This window comes from Perca fluviatilis, chromosome 9 (assembly GCF_010015445.1).
Source record: "Perca fluviatilis chromosome 9, GENO_Pfluv_1.0, whole genome shotgun sequence".
Taxonomy (NCBI): Eukaryota; Metazoa; Chordata; class Actinopteri; order Perciformes; family Percidae; genus Perca; species Perca fluviatilis.
In genome coordinates this window covers 2,480,189-2,507,263 of record NC_053120.1, presented here as the reverse complement: position 1 = coordinate 2,507,263, position 27,075 = coordinate 2,480,189, and the positions used below count along the sequence as shown (strand labels likewise).

At 39.8% G+C, this 27,075-nt stretch overlaps 1 protein-coding gene and 2 long non-coding RNA genes across 3 annotated transcripts in view; 1 reads left to right on the top strand and 2 right to left on the bottom strand.

Moving 5' to 3' along the window:
* LOC120565579 (macrophage mannose receptor 1-like) overlaps positions 1-14,452 on the top strand; it is a 33,277-nt gene extending 18,825 nt beyond the window's left edge. The window contains exon 6 of the mRNA XM_039811481.1: positions 14,094-14,452. Within this exon, the coding sequence (XP_039667415.1) occupies positions 14,094-14,452 (359 nt within the window). The remainder of the gene's footprint in view (positions 1-14,093) is intronic.
* Positions 14,453-14,707: 255 nt separating this feature from the next.
* On the bottom strand, positions 14,708-15,755 carry LOC120565450. Its single transcript, XR_005640251.1, has 3 exons — positions 15,666-15,755; positions 15,321-15,405; positions 14,708-14,783 (listed from the first exon to the last, which is right to left on the bottom strand). It is a non-coding gene; the product is annotated as an uncharacterized LOC120565450 (long non-coding RNA).
* Positions 15,756-26,403: 10,648 nt separating this feature from the next.
* On the bottom strand, positions 26,404-26,846 carry LOC120565445. Its single transcript, XR_005640247.1, has 3 exons — positions 26,831-26,846; positions 26,544-26,724; positions 26,404-26,432 (listed from the first exon to the last, which is right to left on the bottom strand). It is a non-coding gene; the product is annotated as an uncharacterized LOC120565445 (long non-coding RNA).
* Between the last annotated feature and the right edge of the window lie 229 nt (positions 26,847-27,075).

Below are 27,075 nucleotides of genomic sequence, written 5' to 3'. Positions count from 1 at the left end.
GTGTCTGTGTGTGTGTGTGTGTGTGTGTGTGTGTGTGTGTGTGTGTGTGTGTGTGTGTGTGTGTGTGTGTGTGTGTGTGTGTGTGTGTGTGTGTGTGTGTGTGTGTGTGTGTGTCTGTATGTCTCTCATATCTCCACATGTAAATGGGTGAATTAAGGGTTTATTTCAACCAAACCAGAGTGGTGATTGTTGAAACAGTGGAAAGATGAACCAAGACGGCTTTTGATAGTTTTATTTAGTTTCTGTCCACTTTGAATGAAGTGAGTTTTACGATTATTAAAGTCCTGATTATTTACATGGAGTCTGGTGGAGATATGCTGGCTCTATACACGCTAAAAGTCCTGATTATTTAATAATAATTATAAATATAATATAATATAATATAATTATAAAATAATCTGAGTCTGTCAGCGGCATAGAGTCCAGGTTGAAAAAAACGACGATGCAGCTGAATGTGATGAATAGTTAAATCTCTGATTTGCATCCTGAGGGACTGGGTGATACACTGTATCCCTAAACATAAAGACAGACTGTTCTTCTGTTTGTTCCCCCCCTCCTCTCTTCTGATGGCTAAACTCACTCCGCCAACATATTCATATCATTTTCATATTATTTCCTTTAACACAAATTTAAAAAATCCCCACAGGAAACGTATGAATGCTATTGTCAGAGTTCAAGGTGTTACACTGTTGAATTGTGTGTGTTTCTGTGTGTCTCTGTTTATGTGTGTCTCTGTGTGTGTGTCTCTGTGTCTGTGTGTGTTGTAACTTCAATGAATTCAACATCTTTTCCAAAAGTCAGTGAGTAATGGTGTAAAATATTCCTGATTTCATACCAAAAATAACTGTGTTTATTATCATCTAACAGGGTGAAGATGCAGTGGAGTCTGTTAGTGTTCATTGTGATGGGTAAGTGGATCATCTGGACAGCTCACTCCTCATCAACTCCAAGTCACACTTCAGTTAAGTTAGTTAGTTACATTTTATTTCTGTGTCATGCCAAACATTTTGCCCATCCCATATGGGATTACAAGACACCATAAACTTATTTAGCAAACGTCTTCCGGTCGCATAATGCAAATCATTCGGAGAAATACATGAATACAAATATATACATAAACACACACACACACACACAAATGGATCTTGGACTTCCTGAGTGGGCAGCCACAAAGAGTAAGAGTGGGGTCACATTATCTAGGGTCCGCTTCACTTCAATAGGGACACCATAAGGTAGTGTCTTGTCACCACTACTATATATACCGTATACTGTACAATGACTGTTGTCGCAGTAGTTACCCTGGACGTCATATAATTAAATTTGCAGATGATACTGCTGTGATTAGTTTACTGGAGCGAGATGAAACTGAACATAGTCCAGTGTTGCATGAATTTGCTGACTGGTGTGAAGCCTCCCAGTTGCATTTGAATACAAAGAGTTGGTCTTTGATTTTATATGTGGGGCTCCCTCACACACTCCGAGGACTCTGATAAGAGGAGAGGAGATAGAGATGGTGACGGAGTACAAATATCTTATCTAATTTATGGTCTTATCATTGACCATAAATTATCCTAACAACATTTTGACTCTATATTACAAGTCCTTTATCAAGTATTCTCTCCTGCTGTATTATATGTTGGTATGGACATTCAAAAATCACCCATAGGAAAAAATTGGGGAAGATTGTTAAAACCTTTGGAAAAATCATTGGTAAGCAACAGGTAGACCTGTACCAACTATATCTGACCAGATTGGCACAGAAGGCAGGCAAGGTCTGTATGGATACAACCCATCCACTTTCAGTGGAGTTCAAGCCGCTCCCTTCCGGTCGTAGATATAGACTACGTTTACAAGCTGTCAATGTTCGGGTTATGGTCGGGTTAAGGTCACTATTCGGGTTTCTGAAACATTCGGAATAACCCGTTTACATGCGAGAGCAGAGAGAGTTACTCCTGTATACATGGAATTTGTAATCAATTGGCAATATCCCGACGCATGGTTAGCGTCTGGACGTACGGACAAACCCTGCTTCGCCTAACTTTTCGGACACCTTCTTATAAATCTCACTATCTCGGTACTTTCTGCCGTCAACAAAAGACATTATATTCATGGTTTTCACCACACTAATAAAGAAACTGGTTTCCTCCTCGCTCCAAAAGTGTGGTGCTGTGCTGTGTCTCGCCATGTTTACCTCTACTTCTTGTTTACTTCCGGTATACTGCGCGCAGGTTTTCTGGCGCATACAAGAAGTTCCTCTACTCAAAAGACCGAGACTCCTTGCGAATAGAACATGCGCAGAACACAAATCAATGTTCCTTTTGATGGGGATATGCCGATACGCTAGCCTAGAAATCTAGACTCCCCCTAGTGGCAGCAAATTTATTTGGCAGGCAGAGGGGGTCTAGGCACTCTCCGTTGACTTTTGAGCTGCAAAAACCAAATTTTGGTCAGGCCAATCACATCATGTATAGAGTCGGTGGGCGGGACTTAACGTAATGACGGCAGAGTTGCGACGGTTCCTTCTCTTCCTGCTACTTGAAAACAACGAACATGGCTGCTCCTGCTGGCGAACAGCGGTCTTTCGAATCGGCTTTGGCTACGACTCTGGAAGACTTGGAGTTCAGCTTTTCTTTGAGAGAAGAACAAGGAACGGCACTGAAGTCATTCTTAAAAAAGGAAGATGTTTTCGCAGTTTTGCCGACCGGATACGGCAAAAGTTTAATCTATCAACTAGCTCCGCTACCTTCTTTGTTGCTCTGATTGGTTGAAGCGCTATCCTATTACGTGCAGAGGGAGTTTGAAAGACAACCGTTTATCCCGCCTTTCGGATTGAGCCCTGTCAATGGAGAGTTCCCAGACCCTACATCTTGATGTGGGTCTGGCTTGTCAGGCTACCGATACGCGTTTACATGACCAAAATTTCAGGTTAGAAAAGGGCTAACCCAGGGATCATTTTCGGGTTTTTAAAAACAGGAATATGAGCATATTTGTGTTTTTGCCGGTGTTTACATGGCTGTGCGCAACCTCGTTATTACTAATATTCCGGTTTTGAACGGGTTATTGGCTGCTTGTAAACGTAGTCATAGATATCCTAATGTCCGAACCAACCGAGCAAAAAACTAATTCATTGCTATGGCAATAACCCAATTAAATAAGATGTAGGGAATGGTATAACTAAAGGAATATATGTGAAGTAATGTGCAGTAGTTTTATTTATTTATGACATTGTGCAATATACTCCTTTTACTGTATTCTATTTATTGATGTGTGTATGTTATGTGTTTGATAAATAGTGCTGTAGATGTCTGGTTTAATGTTTTTGTTGTGGATTATGTGTCATTATGCCACACAAGTTGCCTTTCAGGGATATTAAAGTTTTCTAAGTCTAAGTCACACACACACACAAACACACAGTTTATACAAACAACAAATCCTCATCTACACATCAGCTTGGTAAATAGCTTTTTTCCTCCCAGGCTTTCTTAAGATTGTTTCTCTTGTTTTATATACAAATGAATGCCAAAGCCATCAGGAACGGCGCCACATCATTAAATTTGCGGATGATTCTGTCATTGTGTCTCTCCTCAGCAGTGACGACTCTGAACATGGTCCGGTAGTCAATGATTTTATTGATTGGTGTAAATCCTCCTTTTTAAACATTAATGTGGCAAAAACGAAAGAGATGTGCATTGACTTCAGAAGAAATCCCGCTGTCATTTCCCCGGTTGTAATGGACAATCAACCAGTTGAACTAGTGCAGCAGTACAAATATCTTGGGACTGTGATCGACAGTAAACTGTGCTTTGAGTCCCATGTTGATGCTGTGTGTAAAAAAGCACATCAGCGCATGTATTTTCTTCGTGAGCTTCGCAGTTTCAATGTCGACACTGTTTTTATGAAAATGTTTTACTCTTGTTTTATTGAATCGGTTCTTACTTTTACTTTTATTTGCTGGCACGGGTCACTTTCTATTAAAGAAAAAAATAGAATGCAAGGTATCGTGAAGGTGTGCAGCAAAATTGCGGGTACACCGTTAGATGGCCTTCATGACCTATATAAGGCCAGATCTTTGAAAAAGGCGAGAGCCATCCTGGCTGATTCGAGTCATCCCTTGTGGGGTGGATTTATGTTGCTACCCTCCGGGCGTAGATATAGTCTGCCGCGATGCAGGACGAAGAGATTTAAAAGATCATTCATCCCTGCTGTTATCCCCATTGTTAACAGTATCCTGTGAATCCAAATTTTAATTATGTTATACTGTTGTTGTGTTTCTTTGTTGCTGTTTGGTATTTGTTATTTGTTACTGCTGGCTGTAATGCAAATTGCCCCTCGGGGATAATAAAGTGACCCTTTAACCTTTAAGATAACTGAAACTTTATGTTTCACATGTGAACAGCCATCTCAGTCTTTAAGCATCATCCATATTTACCAAATCAATCTCTGCTTTCATCCGACGAAACAAAAAATCACGCTGTTCACAATAAAAAGGACAGCGGAAAACAAAATGGAACTCATTTTCTATCTCATTCAAACAACACATGGGACAGATCATTTTTCAATTCAATACAATTCAATTTTATTTATAGTGTCAAATCATAACAGGAATTATCTCAGGACGCTTTACAGATAGAGTAGGTCTAGACCACACTCTATAATTTACAAAGCCTCAACAATTCCAGTAATTCCCCCAAGAGCAAGCATTCAGTGCGACAGTAGCGAGGAAAAACTCCCTTTTAAGAAGAAACCTGGGACAGACCCAGGCTCTTGGTATGCGGTGTCTGACGGTGCTGGTTGGGGTGTGATGAACAGTGGTAATAATAGTCAGAATAAAGATAATGACTAGAAGTAGTAGTTGGAATAGTTCATGGTGTCGTAGAGCACAGCAGGGCGTTACAGGGCATGGCAGGAAGGTGGCCGGACATAGCAAGTCGAAGCCGGGCATTGCAGAGCGTAGCAGGGTGTAATAGGACACAGCAGGGCGTAGAGCAGGACCATGGCGACAGCTGCCACCATGATGTAGGTGCCATCATGATCCAAGGAAACATGCTGGGCGGACTCCGGGGAATAAGCTCCCCGGAGCTAGGTTAGTAACTAGCATTTCTGGGACATGGATATGGAAAGAGAGAGGAGAGAGAAGCTCAGTGTGTGTCAAAAAGGATCTTTTTTAAATATAAATTGGCATCAAAATATTTTAGTTAGCATGTATTAGCATTATAGCATATGCTACCATGTTAACAAATTAAGTCTGGTGGAGTTTGGTGATGGTGATTTCGGGGCTGTTTCATGTTAAACTAAAAGGATCTTACTCTTTAACTAAAAGGTCTATCCTTGTAGGGACCTTTTCCATAATGTTGTTAGACATCTAGAAAAATAAACTGAGTCTGTCAGCTTAAATCTTTGATTTGCATCCTGAGGGACTGGGTTATACACTGTATCCGTAAACATAAAGATTGTTCTTCTGTCTGTTTCCCCCCTCACTCCGCCAACATATTCATATCATTTTAATATTATTTCCTTTAACTCAAATTCAAAAAATCCCCACAGGTGTTACACGGTTGACTTTTGTGTGTGTGTGTGTGTGTGTGTGTGTGTGTGTGTCCAGTGTTTCCCACACATTGACTACTGTGTGGCGCTATTTAAAACACGCATTTCATTTCCCTGCTCTCCTCCGTCTCTCTGTCACTTGTATCTCACTCACACACACACACACACACACACACACACACACACACACACACACACACACACACACACACACACACACACACACACACACACACACACTCCTCCCACCGTGCAGTGTTTTTAAGCCCCCAACGTTGCCTTCCAGGCAGCGCGGCAATGTTTATGTTTAAGGTCACGGCAAAGAATTTCTAATATATCAAGAAGTTCCACTCCCTCGTTACTTCCGGCTTCTGAACTGGTTGCAGTTCCACCAGAGATCCATATAGGGGGCGCTCACAGGCCAGTGCAGAATGAATGGAGGTCTATGGAGCTATACTCCTCAAAATCCACTTTTCTCAGGGTATAATTTTTTGTCTAGTAATTTGAATGTTGCATTCGAAAGGGGAGGCTAAGAAAATACACACTGCTGGGTGTTACATTTTTTTAAAGTCGCTTTTTTGTTCTAAAAAGCCTTTTAAAATGTCAATGATGTCATACACATATACGGCCAGAGATACTGCTTTACAGCAAGCTCTGAGTCACTTCCTTTGTTCTCTCGAGGCATCAACAACACAGCTGATAGGTTAGTCTCTGTTAATACAACACAGCTGATAGGTTAGTCTCTGTTAATACAACACAGCTGATAGGTTAGTCTCTGTTAATACAACACAGCTGATAGGTTAGTCTCTGTTAATACAACACAGCTGATAGGTTAGTCTCTCCTGTTAATACAACACAGTGTAGGTTAGTCTCTCCTGTTAATACAACACAGCTGATAGGTTAGACTCTCCCTGTTAATACAACACAGCTGATAGGTTAGACTCTCCCTGTTAATACAACACAGCTGATAGGTTAGACTCTCCCGTTAATACAACACAGCTGATAGGTTAGACTCTGTTAATACAACACAGCTGATAGGTTAGTCTCTGTTAATACAACACAGCTGATAGGTTAGACTCTCCCTGTTAATACAACACAGCTGATAGGTTAGACTCTCCCTGTTAATACAACACAGCTGATAGGTTAGTCTCTGTTAATACAATACAGCTGATAGGTTAGTCTCTGTTAATACAACACAGCTGATAGGTTAGTCTCTTTGTTAATACAACACAGCTGATAGGTTAGTCTCTCTCTGTTAATACAACACAGCTGATAGGTTAGACTCTCTCTGTTAATACAACACAGCTGATAGGTTAGACTCTCTCGTTAATACAACACAGCTGATAGGTTAGTCTCTCCTGTTAATACAACACAGCTGATAGGTTAGTCTCTCTGTTAATACAACACAGCTGATAGGTTAGTCTCTGTTAATACAACACAGCTGATAGGTTAGTCTCTCTGTTAATACAACACAGCTGATAGGTTAGTCTCTCTGTTAATACAACACAGCTGATAGGTTAGTCTCTCTGTTAATACAACACAGCTGATAGGTTAGTCTCTGTTAATACAACACAGCTGATAGGTTAGTCTCTGTTAATACAACACAGCTGATAGGTTAGTCTCTCTGTTAATACAACACAGCTGATAGGTTAGTCTCTCTCTGTTAATACAACACAGCTGATAGGTTAGACTCTGTTAATACAACACAGCTGATAGGTTAGACTCTGTTAATACAACACAGCTGATAGGTTAGTCTCTCTGTTAATACAACACAGCTGATAGGTTAGTCTCTGTTAATACAACACAGCTGATAGGTTAGACTCTCTCTGTTAATACAACACAGCTGATAGGTTAGACTCTCCCTGTTAATACAACACAGCTGATAGGTTAGACTCTCCCTGTTAATACAACACAGCTGATAGGTTAGTCTCTGTTAATACAACACAGCTGACAGGTTAGTCTCTCTGTTAATACAACACAGCTGATAGGTTAGTCTCTGTTAATACAACACAGCTGATAGGTTAGTCTCTCCCTGTTAATACAACACAGCTGATAGGTTAGACTCTCCTGTTAATACAACACAGCTGATAGGTTAGTCTCTGTTAATACAACACAGCTGATAGGTTAGTCTCTGTTAATACAACACAGCTGATAGGTTAGTCTCTTCCTGTTAATACAACACAGCTGATAGGTTAGACTCTCCCTGTTAATACAACACAGCTGATAGGTTAGTCTCTCCCTGTTAATACAACACAGCTGATAGGTTAGTCTCTCTCTGTTAATACAACACAGCTGATAGGTTAGTCTCTCTCTGTTAATACAACACAGCTGATAGGTTAGACTCTGTTAATACAACACAGCTGATAGGTTAGTCTCTCTGTTAATACAACACAGCTGATAGGTTAGTCTCTCTCTGTTAATACAACACAGCTGATAGGTTAGTCTCTCTCTGTTAATACAACACAGCTGATAGGTTAGTCTCTCTCTGTTAATACAACACAGCTGATAGGTTAGTCTCTCTCTGTTAATACAACACAGCTGATAGGTTAGACTCTCCCTGTTAATACAACACAGCTGATAGGTTAGACTCTCCCTGTTAATACAACACAGCTGATAGGTTAGACTCTGTTAATACAACACAGCTGATAGGTTAGTCCCTGTTAATACAACACAGCTGATAGGTTAGTCTCTGTTAATACAACACAGCTGATAGGTTAGTCTCTGTTAATACAACACAGCTGATAGGTTAGTCTCTCCCTGTTAATACAACACAGCTGATAGGTTAGACTCTCCCTGTTAATACAACACAGCTGATAGGTTAGTCTCCCTGTTAATACAACACAGCTGATAGGTTAGACTCTCTCTGTTAATACAACACAGCTGATAGGTTAGACTCTCTCTGTTAATACAACACAGCTGATAGGTTAGTCTCTCTCTGTTAATACAACACAGCTGATAGGTTAGTCTCTCTCTGTTAATACAACACAGCTGATAGGTTAGTCTCTCTGTTAATACAACACAGCTGATAGGTTAGTCTCTCTGTTAATACAACACAGCTGATAGGTTAGTCTCTCTCTGTTAATACAACACAGCTGATAGGTTAGTCTCTCTGTTAATACAACACAGCTGATAGGTTAGACTCTCTGTTAATACAACACAGCTGATAGGTTAGACTCTGTTAATACAACACAGCTGATAGGTTAGATCTCTCTGTTAATACAACACAGCTGATAGGTTAGTCTCTCCTGTTAATACAACACAGCTGATAGGTTAGTCTCTCTCTGTTAATACAACACAGCTGATAGGTTAGACTCTGTTAATACAACACAGCTGATAGGTTAGTCTCTGTTAATACAACACAGCTGATAGGTTAGTCTCTGTTAATACAACACAGCTGATAGGTTAGTCTCTGTTAATACAACACAGCTGATAGGTTAGACTCTCCCTGTTAATACAACACAGCTGATAGGTTAGTCTCTGTTAATACAACACAGCTGATAGGTTAGTCTCTCTGTTAATACAACACAGCTGATAGGTTAGTCTCTCTCTGTTAATACAACACAGCTGATAGGTTAGTCTCTCTCTGTTAATACAACACAGCTGATAGGTTAGACTCTCTCTGTTAATACAACACAGCTGATAGGTTAGTCTCTGTTAATACAACACAGCTGATAGGTTAGTCTCTGTTAATACAACACAGCTGATAGGTTAGTCTCTGTTAATACAACACAGCTGATAGGTTAGTCTCTCCCTGTTAATACAACACAGCTGATAGGTTAGTCTCTCTCTGTTAATACAACACAGCTGATAGGTTAGTCTCTCCCTGTTAATACAACACAGCTGATAGGTTAGTCTCTCTCTGTTAATACAACACAGCTGATAGGTTAGGCTCTCTCTGTTAATACAACACAGCTGATAGGTTAGACTCTCCCTGTCATGGACCTTTTTCACAGCAGACATGTTGACTGGTCATAGCAGGAAAAGCACAGCTGAGATTGATAACCTTAACGATGGCTCAGTTCCATCAAGTGTCCCAGTAAGATATTTCAGTGAGTCAGCATGCACAATACCAGGACCTCTCCTAAGTGGAATGCAGCCATCAGTAATGGTTTAATACCAGGGTCTCTCCTAAGTGGAATGCAGCCATCAGTAATGGTTTAATACCAGGGTCTCTCCTAAGTGGAATGCAGCCATCATTAAGGGTTTTGAATACACCTGTGCTTTTCCTACTATGACATGTCAACATGTCTGCCATGAAAAAGGTCTATTACACATGCTAGAAATTGGTTTGCTGATGTTTTAAAGACCACACAAAAATATTCACTCTGATATTCTGGCTCTGCTTCGGATGCCGTCAATCTGGATCACCGATCGTAATCAGTCCTTCACTGACCAATCAGCTTTCATTAGCAGAATGCTAGCATCTTATAGGCAACAACGACTCACCCTGTAAGAAATCAAAAGGACATAAGTACTCATTCATTCAAATTTCGACCTATAACCCATGTTGAACTTGCAAAAACTACGATAAAATCTGAGGTTTCTCAACGACAATCGGGCGAAAGAGACACATTTAGCACTCTAGCTCCATAGACTCCCATTCATTTAGCCATCTAGCTCCATAGAGTCCCATTCATTTAGCATCTAGCTCCATAGACTCCCATTCATTTAGCCATCTAGCTCCATAGAGTCCCATTCATTTAGCCGTCTAGCTCCATAGACTCCCATTCATTTAGCCATCTACTCCATAGAGTCCATTATTTAGCATCTAGCTCCATAGACTCCCATTCATTACCTAGCTCCATAGAGTCCATTCATTTAGCCGTCTAGCTCCTAGACTCCCATTCATTTACCTCTACTCCATAGACTCCCATTCATTTAGCATCTACTCCATAGACTCCCATTCATAGCCATCTATCCATAGAGTCATTCTTTAGCATCTACTCCTAGACTCCCATTCATTTAGCCATCTAGTCCATAGAGTCCCATTTTAGCATCTAGCTCCATACCCATTCATTAGCCATCTACTCATAGTCCATTCTTTTAGCATCTAGCTCCATAGACTCCCATTCATTTAACCTCTAGCTCCATAGAGTCCCATTCATTTAGCCGTTAGCTCCATAGACTCCCATTCATTTAGCCATCTAGCTCCATAGACTCCCATTCATTTAGCATCTAGCTCCATAGAGTCCCATTCATTTAGCCGTCTAGCTCCATAGACTCCCATTCATTTAGCCGTCTAGCTCCATAGAGTCCCATTCATTTAGCCGTCTAGCTCCATAGAGTCCCATTCATTTAGCCGTCTAGCTCCATAGACTCCCATTCATTTAGCATCTAGCTCCATAGACTCCCATACAGTTTGCACTGGACATCACCCCCAGTGGAACTCTGGTGGAACTGCAAACAAATACGGTACAATGGGACTGAATAGGGAGTGGAACGGCTTTCCGTGGACCGGCTTTGGTCACGGTGAGGGTTAGCTGCCGGTAAGGCGACGTTGGGGGCTTAAAACACCATCGAGCCCACCGTGCACAGAGCGTCTGTCTCCATCAAGGAGAGAAGACGGCTGGCGAAATTCACAAGTTCACGAAAGGTTGGTATCTATCTCGTGAACACCTTTACACAATCACACATTCACAATCACCGACATCTGTCACTTAGACACAAAAACATGGGAAAAAAAGAGTCCAGGTTTTAAAACAAAACAAAGTTACCTTTTAAAGTTGCAGTAGGTAAGCCTTATAAAACTACCTTTCTGTCATATTTGCTGAAACTGACCCTATGTTCCAGTAGAAAAAACATGAAGCGGGTAATTTAAGAAAAAATCTTAAATGGCACCACCTACCTGTAGTGAGATTTGCAAAAATCCACCGCTCCCTGTTCAGATGCACCAATCAGGGCCAAGGGGTGGGGGATGTCTTACTGCATGTCAATCACTGCTCATGCACACGCATTAATTCTCCCTCGTGGGATGAAGGGCTTAGGAAACCGTTTGGGTTTTAGCAGAAAGAGGGGGGAGGGACTGAGAAGTTGTTGATGTTAACATTTTTTGGCTAAGTCCTGGATCTTCACAATCCTACCTACAGCACCTTTAATGAAGAGATGCTTGTCTAGCTATCAGCTCCATCGCTGCAGTTTTTTCTCTGTTATCAGGTCAGTGTTCCTCCATTGGGGGTCAGCTGTATGACTACCACTTCATTGGAGAGAATAAGACCTGGAATGAAGCCCAAGAGTATTGCAGAAAGTACCACACTGACCTGGCCACAGTGTCTAACCAGACAGACATGAAGAGACTCCTTAACTCCACGACTGCACAGTATCCAGCCGGAGCCTGGATTGGGCTGCAGCGAGACTGGCGCTGGTCTCGGCCAGGGGTGGAGTACAACAAGAGTAAATGGTTTCCAGGACAGCCGAATAATTTCAACAATCAGGAGAACTGTGTGTGGATGAAGGATGACACATGGGATGACGCCTCTTGTACTGAAAAGCATAAATGTATCTGCTATGATGGTGAGAACATGTGGCGCATATAGTCTGTTCTCCCCTAAAAAACTCCCCCAGAAGTGTTTTGTTCCACCATCACTCTGACATATATATTTATGTTTGTAGTGGCGGCCCTCTAGTGGTCATAGTAGTTCTGACATTTGTCCCCCCCCCTCTCTAATCTGACCCACAGGAGAGTTTTCCATCCTCATATCTAAACCAGAGAAGGTAATGGTGGCAGTTTTAAACACGTGGTTAACGTTGTGAAACGGTCCCAGTTTGGTTAGGATTTAGACACCAAAACTACTGAGTTAAGTTAATAAAAAGATGGAGGTTTGGGTTCACATCAGACATGACATCACTTCCTGAAGGTTACCATGTGACGCAGAACATGACGTAGTGCCTTTTGTTCCCTAAAGTAAAAAAAACTCTGTGTTTCCTTTTTTCTTTTTAAACTGGGTGAAAGTCCTGTGTTTGTTTGACTCATCACCCCCCCCAACTTGCATCCTTACCAGGACGCAAACTTACGAATCCTACTAGACCCGCCCTTCAATAGCAGCTTGATTGGTTGGGGTTAGGCATTTAACCATGAGTGGTTAAGGTTAGGATAGCCGATTGGTCAGAGGATGGGTGGATAGGCCCTGAACTAATCAGGTTACGTTACCTTGCGTAAGCATGGATGCCTGGCCAATAGTAGCCATTGAAGGGCGGGTCTTGGCGTGGCCATAGTAGGATTCGTAAGATCGCTACCAGGACGGGTTAGGGTTAGGAATCCCACTATGGCCACACAAAGACCTGCCCTTCAATAGCATTTATTGGCCAGGCATCTATGCTTACGCAAGGTAACGTAACCATAGTTGTTCAGATCCTATCCCCTGACCAATCAGCTATCCTAACCTCAACAACTCGAGGTCAATGCCTAACCCCAACTAATCAACCACTGTGGCCACGGCAATGGGTCTTCGTGTGGCCATAGTGGGATTCGTAATTTTGCATTTGAGGCTCTTCTACTTCCTCACCTTACTTCCTGCTTTGCTCCAATCAGAACTACTACGGTCACTAGAGGGCGCTGCCACTAGAAACATGAATATAGGTCAGAATGAGGCTGGAACAAACCACTTATGGGGGTGTTTTTCAGAGGAGAAAGTCTCTGAATTGATATCACATTATTGTTTGGAAATAAGAATAATGTAGGATTTTAAATTAACCTAAACTAAATAAAAACCAAAACGTTTGTCTGTGTGTTCCAGACAAACAGAAGACATTTTCTGTCAGTTCCTCTAAGATGACCTGGACAAAGGCTCAGAGCTACTGCAGAAAAACTCACGCTGACCTGATCAGTGGAGTCAAACAGCTAGAAGACTTCAAGACACAGCGCCGGAAAGAAGCAGAACCTTTCTGGATCGGCCTGTTCAGAGACTCTGACATAAACAATACCCTGAGAAGACATGTGCTATGACTACGATAAATGGAAATTGGAGCTCTGATGACTGTGATGAAAAAAAAACCTTCTTCTGCTACAACGGTGAGTTTATCAGAAGGTCTATCTAACGGTACTGTACATCTACATCTGTTTAATGATTCACTTTATTTATTAGTTTATTATAAGAATTATGGTCGTACAGTATGAGCTTCATTGTTGTTGAATAATCGTTGTTGAATATTCTGATAATGATATAACTCGCGATAAATAAACAGATAAAGTGTTCTCAGCTCTACTAAAATACAACAAACTGCCTGTTAGATTTAAAACAAATGAAAGGAAATAATTTCCTACTTTCTTTTGTTGAACAAATTGGATGTTGAATTGAATATAAAAAGCAGCACTAAAAATAGAATGACAGATACATTTTAAAGCGCAGTTTTCTGCTGAGATTTTACTTTCAACTGCAGCCCGAATGTTTTCACAAAATATATAATTAAATGTTACAGCTGTTATTTAAACTGTCCTGTGTTTGTCTCCACGGGCAGAGCATTTGGGTCTCTGCCGCTAATTGACTCTGACACTAATTGACTCCGCCCCTGATTGACTCTGTCTCTGATTGACTCCCCTTCTCCCCTGACAGATTCAGTGATCCTGATCAACCAGAGCATGATCTGGGAGGACGCGTTATACTACTGCAGAGATCATTATCGCGACCTTGTCTCCATCACCAACCTGGACGAGCAGCGCTGGGTCCAGGAGAGAGCCAAGATGGCCTCCACTCCCTACGTGTGGCTGGGACTGCGCTACACCTGCACTCTGGACTTCTGGTTCTGGGTCAGTGACGAGACGGTCCACTACAAGAACTGGGGGCCCGGCGAGCCTGGGGACGACTGCAACATGTCTGGAGCCATGGACCGAGAGGGAACTTGGGTCAAACTGATCGACGATGACAACCAGCTTAACTTCATCTGTTCCAAGAACAAACCACCAAAAATGTAACTAAGTACATTTACTCAAGTACTTTACTTCAGTAAAAAAGTTGATGAGGTACTTTACTCAAAGTTAATATTTCAAGTAAAAAATCATAATATTTTGGGAAATCAATCGTAATATTTCAAGTAAAAAAGTGATATTTTAAAAAGGAAATCATAATATTGAGGAAAAAAGTTGTAATATAAATCTTTTACTTTTTATTATTCTTTAAATTAACATTTTAACAGTGTGGGATTAATACTTTAAGTTAAGGATGTGTTTTATTAATTTACTCACTTTGTTTGCAGTGGTGTGACGTTGACATACTGTGTGTCCTCTGGGATTATTGAATGGCATTCTGGGAAATGTAGGAACTTAAATCTCAAAGTAAATATTTCAAGAAAAAAAAGTCGTAATATTTCGGGGAAAAAATTTTCAAGATTATTTTATTGTCATTCCAAAAAACATTCAGTGTGGAACGAAATTACGTTGCATCAAGTAAAAAAAGTTTTAATATTTAGAAAAAAAAGTGGACAACCAGCTTAATTTCATCTGTTCCAAGTAAAAACAGCAGAATGTAACTAAGTACATTTACTCAAGTACTGTACTTCAGTAATAATGTTGTTGAGATGAGGTACATTACTTATAGATCTCAAAGATAATATTTCGGGAATAAAGTCGTAACATTTCAAGAAAATTGTCGTAATATATTAAGAAAAAAGTAATATTTCAAGTAAAAAAGACGTAATATTTGGAAAAAAATCGTAATATTTCAAGAAAAAAATCTTAATATTTCAGGAAGAAAGTTGTAATATAGATGTTTTACTTTACATTTTAACAGTGTGGGATTAATACTTTGACTTAAGTTAAGGATGTGTTTTATTCATTTACTCACTTTGTTTGCAGTGGTGTGACGTTGACATACTGTGTGTCCTCTGGGATTGTTGAATGGCATTCTGGGAAATGTAGGAAACAAACCTCTGGGGGAGAGATGTGACAGCAGATATTAAACTGAGGATGTAATCCTGGAACATGAATGATTACCATTTGTTATTTTCTGAAGTTGTTATTTTTTCTTTCTCTTAAAGTGTCAAGTTCTGGTGAATATCTGATGGTTATATTTTGTAAAATCTTTTTCTGATGATCACATTGTTTCTTGAGTTTTATGTAACCAAAGAATAGTTTTCTCTGAGTCTAAATAAACTGTTGAACCACAGAGTGGTCCTCTTTTTTCACTAACCCAAAATCCTCTTATCACATCATGAAACTGGGTCTCTACGTTATTTCCTCCTCCCACAACAGCCAGGATCAAGTAGAGTTTCGCGGTAACTGTAAGTAAGTTGGTAAGTGTGTTAGTGCGGCAACAGAAAGGGTTTTCTCCCAGGCTCACCCCCTCTCTGTCAAAGCCCCAAAAACCCAACAGGTGAACAGGTGAACAGGTGAAGTAAACACATATGTTATCACTTCCTCTCAAACCGCGATGAAAACGTCCACCACCTACAATATAATAATCAATAAATAATATAAATGAGACCATAAACAACATACAGTATGTGGCTCCTACAGGCAGCTACAGACAACGAGATCTTCACCTGTTCAACTATAACTTTAACACATAGTAGGCAAATGTCCTGCTGTTTTTACAGACAAGTGAACTCATCACAGACAGACAGGGAAACACTGGAGCACGTCAGTCTCTAAACGGTGTAACCGTGTTGCTATGGTGCACACACACACACACACACACACACACACACACACACACACACACACAAAGGTTGAATAACAAGTCTCCTCTGAACGGTGTGAAACAGCTTTGAGTTATTGCTTTCTCTCATTTTATTGGCTGTGTCCCAGGTGATAGCCAATCAGCAGAGACGTGTCTGTAACCTTATGGTAATAAAAAGGCACTGCACACACAACAAGGTGTTCAACGCTCCCCCGGTTTGCGTAAGAAACTGCCAATTAGATTAATTTACTTATTAATTGGAGGTGCCATAACGCATCGGTTTAATTTATAGGGGTTGGGGGGTTAACCCCCCAATATTCAGAATTGGGCTTTTTTCCGAAGCCTTTGTTACTTTTTAATGTTTTTGATGCTTTTTTGGAATGTTTTTGTCTCATTTTCAATGTTTTTGTTGCCTTTTCTGACATTTTTGCCGCTTTTTTAACCTTCAAACACTGTCTTATGTCTTATCTATATATGTATACACATATATATATATATATATACACACACACATACATATATATATATATATATATATATATATATATATATATATATATATATATATATATATGTATATACAGTACAGGCCAAAAGTTTGGACAAACCTTCTCATTCAATGTGTTTCTTTATTTTCATGACTATTTACATTGTAGATTCTCACTGAAGGCATCAAAACTATGAATGAACACATATGGAATTATGTACTTAACAACAAAGTGTGAAATAACTGAAAACATGTCTTATATTTTAGATTCTTTCTTGTCAGAAAGTACAGGGAAGCTGTGTGACGCTTTGGCCGCTCTGACGTGGCAGCGTTCTTCGAACATGTTCAACACACGATTGAAGACAAAGCACAAGCAGCCACTGACTGCACGGCCAGTACACTGACACTAGAAACCTTTTATAAATTACATATATAAGGACAGAATTTGTATTGTTTGTTGGTCGCAGCGGTGTCTGTTAGCAGTTAGCTTGCTCGTTAGCCGCTGAACCGCAGCAGAATGCAGGCAGAGCGAGCAGCCAGCAGCTGTTGATCCGTGCAGGACTTCACCGTGAGAGGACTGTTTAGAGACCATGTGACTGTTTAGAGACCATGTGACCGTTTAGAGACCATGTGACCGTTTAGAGACCATGTGACCGCTTAGAGACCATGTGACTGTTTAGAGACCATGTGACTGTTTAGAGACCATGTGACGGCATGTAACGTTAACTGGTCCCTATACGCAAACAACGTCATATCATAACTGATAGGGGAACCCAGCAACAGCGATTAGGAGCTTTTCCTCCATTTTCTCTGAACTAATGTTCTGGTAGGAATGAAAGTTTACATCGTATGTTTCTCTGGGATCAGCCAGCGGGAAGGTTGTCTATATTCCGATTGGTTGCTGACGTTCGCCGCTGCTTGCCGCTGCTTGCAGCTGCTTGCTGCCGTTTGCCGCTGAACGCCGTCATAGCTCGTTACCATAAAGTTGACCAAAGTTCAACTTTCTGATTGACGCTCTGGACGCTCAAAATGCCCAAAACGCGACGCCAACAGATTTGACGCTCCTTGCAGCTGAGAGAAGCTTCCATTGAAAATCAATGACTTCTGGTATCTTTAGAAGCTCAAGTCGGCGGCGGTGTATACGTACCGTTACTGTGAGATATTTAATTGCTCTGTGGTCAAGCTGCTGCAGTTTTATTTACAGAAAGGTGGAGCAAAAAAAATTGCTGCACGGAAGAAGCTGTGTGAAGAAAATGGGATCTCCTTTGTGAAACTGGGTGAGTTTCATGATATCAGATGGTCTGCATGGAGGCATGAAACACTGTTAAAAATATCAAGACTATTGCCAGCCATTAAAATGCAACTGGCTACGAGTGATGACAGTGACTCGCAGCATATCTGCACAGAGCGTTTTCAGTGCTTTCTGTCAGACATGCTTGACATTGGCAACATTTTGAAGACCACATCCATTAGGTTTCAGAAGGAAAAGCTGACCACTGGAGAATGTAAGGATGAACTCATGGTGGCCATTGGACAGTTCACACTTCTGCTTGATGGTGAAAGCCACAGGGCACACACTGTTTCTAATGCTGATGCTGACAGAGACAAGACACACTTACTCAGGGAGTTAATTGAAGAGTTTGAAATCAGATATGACTCCCTCAAGTCATGTGATCATTTTTTAGTATTTGATCCTTCAACATGGCCTCTGGAAATGCAAGACCTCCACAGTTTTGGAAACAGAACAGTTTGCAGCATTCTCAAGAAATATGAGGACACCTTGCAACTTGACAAAAACACCACTGAGACAAAATGGATGCGCTTAAAGCAGGCAGGAAAATGCCTGGAAGCCTCTTCTGTGTATGACTTGGTCCAAATAGTAAATACAAGTAACCCAGATGCTTACTCCAACATCAACACGGTGGTTAAGCCGTCTCTTACACTGCCTTTAAGCAGTGCAGTTTGTGAGAGGGGATTCTCACATCTCAACATCATAAAAACCAAGTACAGATCTCGTCTGTCACGTGCTCGTCTCTCAGCCCTGATGCACCTTCACCTGTCAAAGCAGACCACAGAGACATTTGACCCAAAGCCTGCTGTTGACCTGTGGATGGAGACAGCTAATCGGGGGCTCAATCAAGGACAGAGAGGTGCATCTGCAGCATCTTCATCATCTACCATGCAGGAAGCTGAAGTAGAGGACAGTGGGGCCGGCACTGAGGAGGACAGTGAGGAAGACTGCACTAATTAAGACCATGCTACATGTGGGGTGAGTACCAGACACCATCTGCTGGTACTCACCTGAGTAACTCACTGAAAAAGTTATGTGCACCCCTGGCTATGATGATCAAAGAACATCGGAAAAAATTGGAAAAAAAAGTCCAAAAAAAGTGACAAAAACATCGGAAAAAAGTGAGAAATGTTTTTTTTTTTTAAAGTGACAAAAACGTCACCAAAAAAAGTTTTAATTAGAAATGTTCACCCAGAAAAAGCAAACCAACACTTGCATGGTGGATGGTAAGACATCAATTCTCTTTGGGTTCACTGCAGACAGAAAATGTTGAAATAAAAAAAAAAAGGTGTCAAAAACAATCGACAATAACATCGGAAATTTGTGACAAAACAATTGGAAGAAAAAGTGACAAAAACATTGGAAAAAGTGACAAATTATTTTTTTCAAAAAGCGACAAAAACGTCACCAAAAAAAAGTTTTAATTAGAAATATTTACCCAGAAAAACCAAACCAAAGCCTGCATGGTGGATGGTAAGACAAGCTGAGGGTTAATCCAGGCCTTTCTATCAGCGTTAGGGGATCAAAACCGGGATGCAAATAGGCCACATCAGCTCTCTTTGGGTTCACTGCAGACCAGCACTAACAAATTAGACTGAACATATCTCCCTCAGAAGTCAAGGATAAGAGCAGGCTTTGTTTTTGATGTGCAGTTTCAGGATGTTCATGTAAATCACGTGTGTCAAACTCAAAGGAATACCAAAGACATGTTTAGATGAAGGTAACAGAGGGATGTTTCGGGATTCTCCCGATGCTCCCGATTAGCCAATCCGGGCCTGACGATACAGATCTGACACGTTGATATTTTAATATTCAAATGACAGCCAGAGAGTATGAAGAGGATTAATAAAGTGTAGACAGCAGTCTCCGTCAGCACAGAGAGGGAGAACCATCAGAGCAGAGAGAAGCTGTGGACATTCACAAGATGTAAGTTATAAACTATATAAGTTATATAAGTTATAAACTATATAAGTTATATAAGTTATAAACTATATAAGTTATGTAAGTTATTAACTCGGCTGTTTGATTTCACATCTTAATTTCTGTGTTGTCCTCACGGATAAAGAGATGTTAGCACTTTTTATTGAATTTATTTTCAACGTTTTTTATGCTTTTTTGATATTTTTGTTGCTTTTTTGTCGCTTTGTTTGACTGATTGGCACTACTAACAACTTATACCATGACCTTTACACTTATTCTTGGAAATCAGAGTCAATAAACCTAATTTTTTTAGTTTAAAAAGCAGAAATATGCTATAATATTGAATAAAATACCCCAAATTCAATGAAAGTAGTGAACTGATCCTTCATTTTACTTCAGAAGAGCGTTAAATGGAACCATCTATGTTCATTTTTGGCAATTTGGTTGAAAGAAACCCAAATTTCTGATATGGACACTTTGAAAATGGGTCAAATTCCACAGGAGGGTTAAATGTTTGTAAAGATGTAAGTTAGAAACTATATAAGTTATTAACTCGGCTGTTTGATTTCACATTTTAATGTCTGTGTGGATTTGCAGAAGAGGGATTTTATTCAACGTAATACTGCATGTAAAATCTGATTTATATAATGATATGGTTTACAAGTCTTCTTCAAACTCTTTTTGTTTATATCTCAATACTTAACACTGCTGTTGTCTTCGGGTCAAGTTTGACACGTTATCAAAATGTCTATATCAGAAATATGGGTTTCTTTTTAAACAAATGACCCAAAATTAACATGGATGGTTCCCTCCAACGGTCTTCACAAGTACAATTAATGATCACTATACTTTCATCACATTTTGTGTGTTTCCTTAGATTTTATAGCATTTGAAAACAATGTAAACGGTTTCTAAAACAGTATTCGGACTAAACTTTGACTTACACCAGACTGTGATTATCCATCAACATACATTACTCTAATATTAGTCAAAATAATTCATAATTTCTGCTTTTTTGACTCAAAAATGTGGTATAATTTCCTTTAAAAGAGGTTTATTGACCATGAATTCCAAAAATAAGAGTAACAGTACAGTGGTAATAAGTTGGTGAGTGGCGCGTATACAGTACTGGTGGAGTATTAACAGTTGTATGTGTGTGTGTGTGTGTGTGTGTGTGTGTGTGTGTGTGTGTGTGTATGTGCATGTGTATCTGTGTTTGTGTGTGTCTGTGTGTCTGTGTTTGTGTGTGTCTGTGTGGGTGCATGTGTGTGTGTGTGTGTGTGTGTGTGTGTGTGTGTGTGTGTGTGTGTGTGTGTGTGTGTGTGTGTGTGTGTGTGTGTGTGTGTGTGTTTGTGTATCAATCAGCAACAACAGAACTTTTAGTGGACTCTAACTGCTGCTGAACATCTGTCCTGTAGGGTTACATTACAGCTTGGTTCTTTCTTTGGACCATTTTTTAAGATAGTTGTTCCCATCAGTCACTGAGACACCAACACATGGGAACATAGAGTCCTGGTTGAAAAAAAAACCCCAAATGTTTCCCTTTGATGCAGCTGAATGTGATGAATAGTTAAATCTCTGATTTGCATCCTGAGGGACTGGGTGATACACTGTATCCCTAAACATAAAGACAGACTGTTCTTCTGTCTGTTTCCCCCTCACTCCACCAACATATTCATATAATTTTCATATTATTTCCTTTAACTCAAATTCAAAAAATCCCCAACAGGAAACATATGAATGCTAATGTCACATTTTAAGGTGTTACACTGTTGACTTGTGTGTTTGTCTCTGTGTGTGTGTTCTGTGTGTGTGTGTGTGTGTGTGTGTGTGTGTGTGTGTGTGTGTGTGTGTGTGTGTGTGTGTGTGTGTGTGTGTGTGTGTGTGTGTGTGTGTGTGTGTGTGTGTGTATGTGTGTGTTGTAACTTTAATAAATGCAACATGTTTCCAAAAGTCAGTAAGTAATCATGTAAAATAATCCTGAAAGTTACCTTTAAGGGCCTTGCTCAAGTCAATTGTGCTGGGTGCAAGATAGGGCCCTATATCTTTGTAACACAAGTTTGTGTAATAAAACCTTGAAAGAGACTTCCTTAATCTTGTTATGGATAAATTTTTGTCCATGCTTTCTCCCGCTCTATGTTACTAAATAAATAATAACAGAAACATGTTTAGATGAAGGTAACAGGGGGAGGTTTCCAGGCCATGATACAGATCTGACATATTGATATTTTAATATTCAAAGTGACGCCAGAGTGTATGAAGAGGATTAATAAAGTGTTGAGAGCACAGAAAGGGAGAACCATCAGAGCAGAGTGAAGCTGTGGACATTAACAAGATGTAAGTTATAAACTATATAAGTTGGAAACTAGCATTTGTAGCTAACTCTGGCTTGTTTACAGCAAGTAATTTGTCTGTTGATCAATGAGCATTGTCCCTATCAAATAAATAAATAAATAAACTCGGCTGTTTGATTTCACATTTTAATGTTTGTGTTGTCGTCCTCATCAACAGTGCTACTTTTTATTTTTCTGGGTCAAAATTTACTATTTAACTCACGTCTTGGTCGTCTTTTTCGACACTTCTGTTGCTTTTCAGCAAATTTTCTTATACTTTTTTTTGTCACTTCTTACCGATTTTTTGGCATTTTTTCCTGGCTTTTTTTAAGTTTTGTTGTTTTTTCCGAAATTTTTGTCACTCTTTTTAAAGTTATTTATTTATAATTTTTTCTCTCCAAATGCTATAAAATTTAATAAAACACCCAAATTCAATGAAAGTACTCAGCTGATCTTTTATGTAACTTGTGAAGAGCGTCATATATAGAACCATCCACATTATTTTTTGACAATTTGGTTAAAAGAAACCCAAATTTCTGATATAGAAACTTTTTCGATAAGTTATAAACTCGGCTGTTTGATTTCACATTTTAATGCTTGTGTTGTCCTCCCGGCTTAAAGTGATGGTTCGGAGTAATTCACCCTAGGGTCCTTTGCACCATGACCTCGAGCCAAACACCCCCCCAGAAGCTTTTTTCACCTGGGTCTAACACTGGGCGAGTTAGCGTAGAGTAGCGTTAGCCGCTGAGTAGCTTAGCGCGGGGCTAATGGACCCACGTTTGTATCTCTTAAATGACCCCACTAATAATGCCCGAAATGATACCAAAGGTCTACACTAGTACAAATAGGTTATGTACTCATAAAACTATGGATTGGAAAGTTTGTAAGTACACCAGAAGTTTATGAACACTTGCCTGCTCTCTTCTGCTCTCTGTTGCTGCTGCTACCTGCAGTTAGACGAGTGCTTAGGGACATCTACAAATTACTACACCGAAAAGAGATACAACAAAAATATGTATTAATTTAATGATTAAATAAGATAATGTCTCCAAACTTACCTCAATTATTATTTGTCTCCTGCTAGTTATACTACAGCACTTACTTTAAAAAATAAGTTAAATTAAAAAATATTTTTGTTGCATCTCTTTTCGGTGTTGTAATTTGTAGATGTCCCTAAGCACTCGTCTCACAGCAGCAGCAACAACAGCAGAGAGCAGAAGCCAGCAGGCAAGTGTTATTTACATAAACTTCTGGTGTACCTAACTTTCAATCCATCGTTTTGAGAGCATAACATATATGTACTAGTGTACACTCGGTTAGAGATCATTTAAGATAGCGATACGGTCCCGTCGCTTATCCTCACGATTATACGCTAACGCAGTGTTAACCCAGATAAACTTCTGGAAGTGTTTCTTCTCAGGTCATGGCCTAAGTAATTTTATCCACTAAAGAGGTGATATTATGCTCATTTTCAGGTTCATAATTGTATTTAGAGGTTGTACCAGAACAGGTTTACATGGTTTTATTTTCAAAAAACATCATATTTTTGTTGTACTGCACATTGCTGCAGCTCCTGTTTTACTCTATTTCAACAGAGACTGTTGAGCTTTCTGTTTTAGCTACAGAGTGAAGCATCTTACCGCTATCCCATCTTTGTTTGGAGTCACACATCGCGCGAGTACCTAGGTAAGGACAACTAGCCACTTAGATGCAGAGTAGGGCCCCTGATAGCATGATAGTGTGATCCGAAACAAACGGATCCGATCTAGCATCTATCTACCGGTAACCATGGCTTCAGCTCAGCCATACATGTTCCAACCAGAGTCTGATCCCGAAACAGAAGCCGAACTAGCTTCACAACCTAGACTGGAGCAAGATGTTTCAGAGTGGTAAGTTAATTAAGTATTTCAGTTTGAATTCTGCACCCTTTCTATCACAGCAACAACTTTATGTCCATTGACTGTCTGGAGGGTGTCTAACGTTTTTTATTTTATATTTAGGTGTACTTGTGGAAATTGCTTGACAATGTCCACTGAAGTTGAAAACATCTGTTGCCAAGAAATACAAATGGTAATTATATTAGAACCTATACAACAGTCATGCAAAGTGGATATGATGTTGACTAACCTTCCTCTGTTGTAAAATACTACAAAATGTGTTGTCATGTTTACTTTTACCGTTGTGTAAAAATGTATCATTTCACATCACCTCCTGGATGTAATTATTTGTAATCAATTATATTATAGGGGCCAATCATTTCTATGATCTTTGACTACATTTTTTATACATACAAGGTTAACAAATAAATGTAGCTTCATCAATCAGTATCTCCATTTTGCAGTAATGTTGCCTCCTCAGTTAATATTTATTCTAAATGAGTTACTTATTTTTATTATTAGGTTGTTACACAAATGCAACAGGTTCCTGTCCCACCTACCTGCATGGTTTACCATCCAGACCTAGAGCCAACCTGTTTGAACCACTACACCCTGCGGAACATCTACACTATATACAGAGCAGACTATGGACCTTTGAGGTGTCGAACAGAAAAAGAGTAAGTTTTTAAAACATGTAATTAACTGTCCCATAAAATTATTTTACCAATAAACCAAAGACCTAATGAAGAAATCACAATTACAATGTCTTTATTTTCATCAAATGTTGAAACGCTTATATAAATAGAACAATCTTAATATACATAATAGGAAAAAAATACAGATATACACTATAAATAAGAGTGATGTTCACTATTGTCCAATCCTGTCCATACAGGCGCTACAGGCACCTTGCCTATCTTGGCTTTGGTCAACTGGTGCTGGGGCTACTTGGGAAGGACTGTTAGGGTGGTAATCCCGTGCGTGCGTTGTGACCGGATAATGTGCAGTTTCTTGATCCGGGTGCCTAGTATGTACGGTTCCGACTGTCCCTTGAGCAAAGCGGGACAGATGGCGGGCAACCACTTCCTCCTTTGAGGGTCTCTCATGTTCCGATGCCAGATCCTTGGGGATGGGGATCAGTTTCCGCACCTCAACAAATGGAGTTGGGTCCTCAAACACCTCCTCGAAAACCAGCCTCATAAGTTCTTCCACATATTCTGTGAATTAATGCATATAAATAATCACTTAAGTGCTTAAGAAGAGCGTTCTTCTCAGACGCCACCTTATTTCTACATATTTGTTTTTTAGCCTTAACTATTTATTTGTTACGTTTACAATACACACACACACACACACACATATACACACATATACACACATATACACAAGTGTCACTATTTGTAATTACAAAAGATGTTTTTCTAAAGTTAACACTACTTGTAAATATTCAATGTGTCACTATTGATGTTACATTATTTGTTATATAGATAAAAGTAGTTTAAAACTTACTGTATGTAGGGTCTGTTTTTGGGCCGCCGTCAGTACCTCCCCTTTCCTGGACTTGGGAAACACAACCTTGAATACTGGTTGTCCTGCAGATGTTGTGGCTTGCTCGCAGTCTGCATTTTCATTGTAGTGCATGGCTGCAAGGTACAACCTACAAAAATACAATTGCAAACTGAAGTGACACAACAATTTTGATATTTTATATATATATATAAGCCATTAGGCAGTAGCTGTGGTGTATAAGGTTACTGAATGTATTCATTGTATTACCTGCAAAGCATGCCCATGAAAGGGAAAACCACATTCTTGGGTGTGAAGCGAAGTATCAAACTGTGGAAAGCCTCCAGGGATGATGTTTGGTAGTGGTGGCTCAGCTTCTCCACATCTTTGACAACCCTCTTATTGACCAGGATTTTTTCCACTTTGTAGAGCGCCATTGACCCTTAAATAAAATTAAAAATTTCTATTATATTAAAATTGCGGCCCATTAACACAGTAAATACAGCAATAATATTTCATTATAAAGGGCATTTGAGGTGAAGTTGTTTTTTGTTATTAATATTATAAGCAAAAAAGGTTTTGCATTTTAAATTTAATTCTTTTACTCACATTTTGTTTACATACCTGGTTGAAACCATTTACTTGGATCCCTTGACACTCGATCAGGATGTTGGCACTCCGGGTTTTCATGCAAGTGCACGTTCTGGATGTGGTTGACAATCGACATCCACTTGGCTACCTTCTCTGGCCCTGATGTTGACAATGTTGCACTCCAGTAGACATGGCTTTTGATGCTACGCGGCCACTTCTTCAACCCCCCCGCAGTCCTTGTTTTCGCAACTTTGTCAAGTTTCTTTGACAAACCTTGCAGAAAGTACATATGCAATAAATTTATATTCAGGACATTCTTTGACGAATAACTAAACACAAATATGTCAATGAGCCACACTGACATAAACAAGGATGAAGACATACCTTTCTCAAAGTGCCACACATCATAGAAGTGGGTGATGCTGCGCTCCCTCAGATACTTCTGGATCTGTGGATGACGGTCGGTGACAATGTAGTCCATCACCAAACCGTTTGAATCCAGTAGATCCAGGCAGCGTTTAAGGCCCTCCTTCTCCATGTGGTAACTACCACCTACTTCATTGCTCTGGTGGTGGGACAAAAATGCATAGATATAAATGTGAGACATTGAAAGCTATACAGAATCATCTTTCATCATGCGCAAGGCAAAAAAATAAAAATATGGGACCCACCTGAACAAGCTGAAGGTGTAGATAGGGTTTCTGTCTAGGTGCATCAGTGTGTAGCTCCCATACTTTGCTGAGTGCCCTGAAGATTATATAACAAAGACCATGTCAAGGCTTTGCAACTCAAATCGAATGTTTAAGTACCATGCTTTTAAGAACAGACTTTTGGGACTTTTGTCTTACCTGGGGAGTCAGTTTGCATATCTCCACTGACTCAATCTTTCCTTCCATGCTGTAACTTTTTGAAAAAG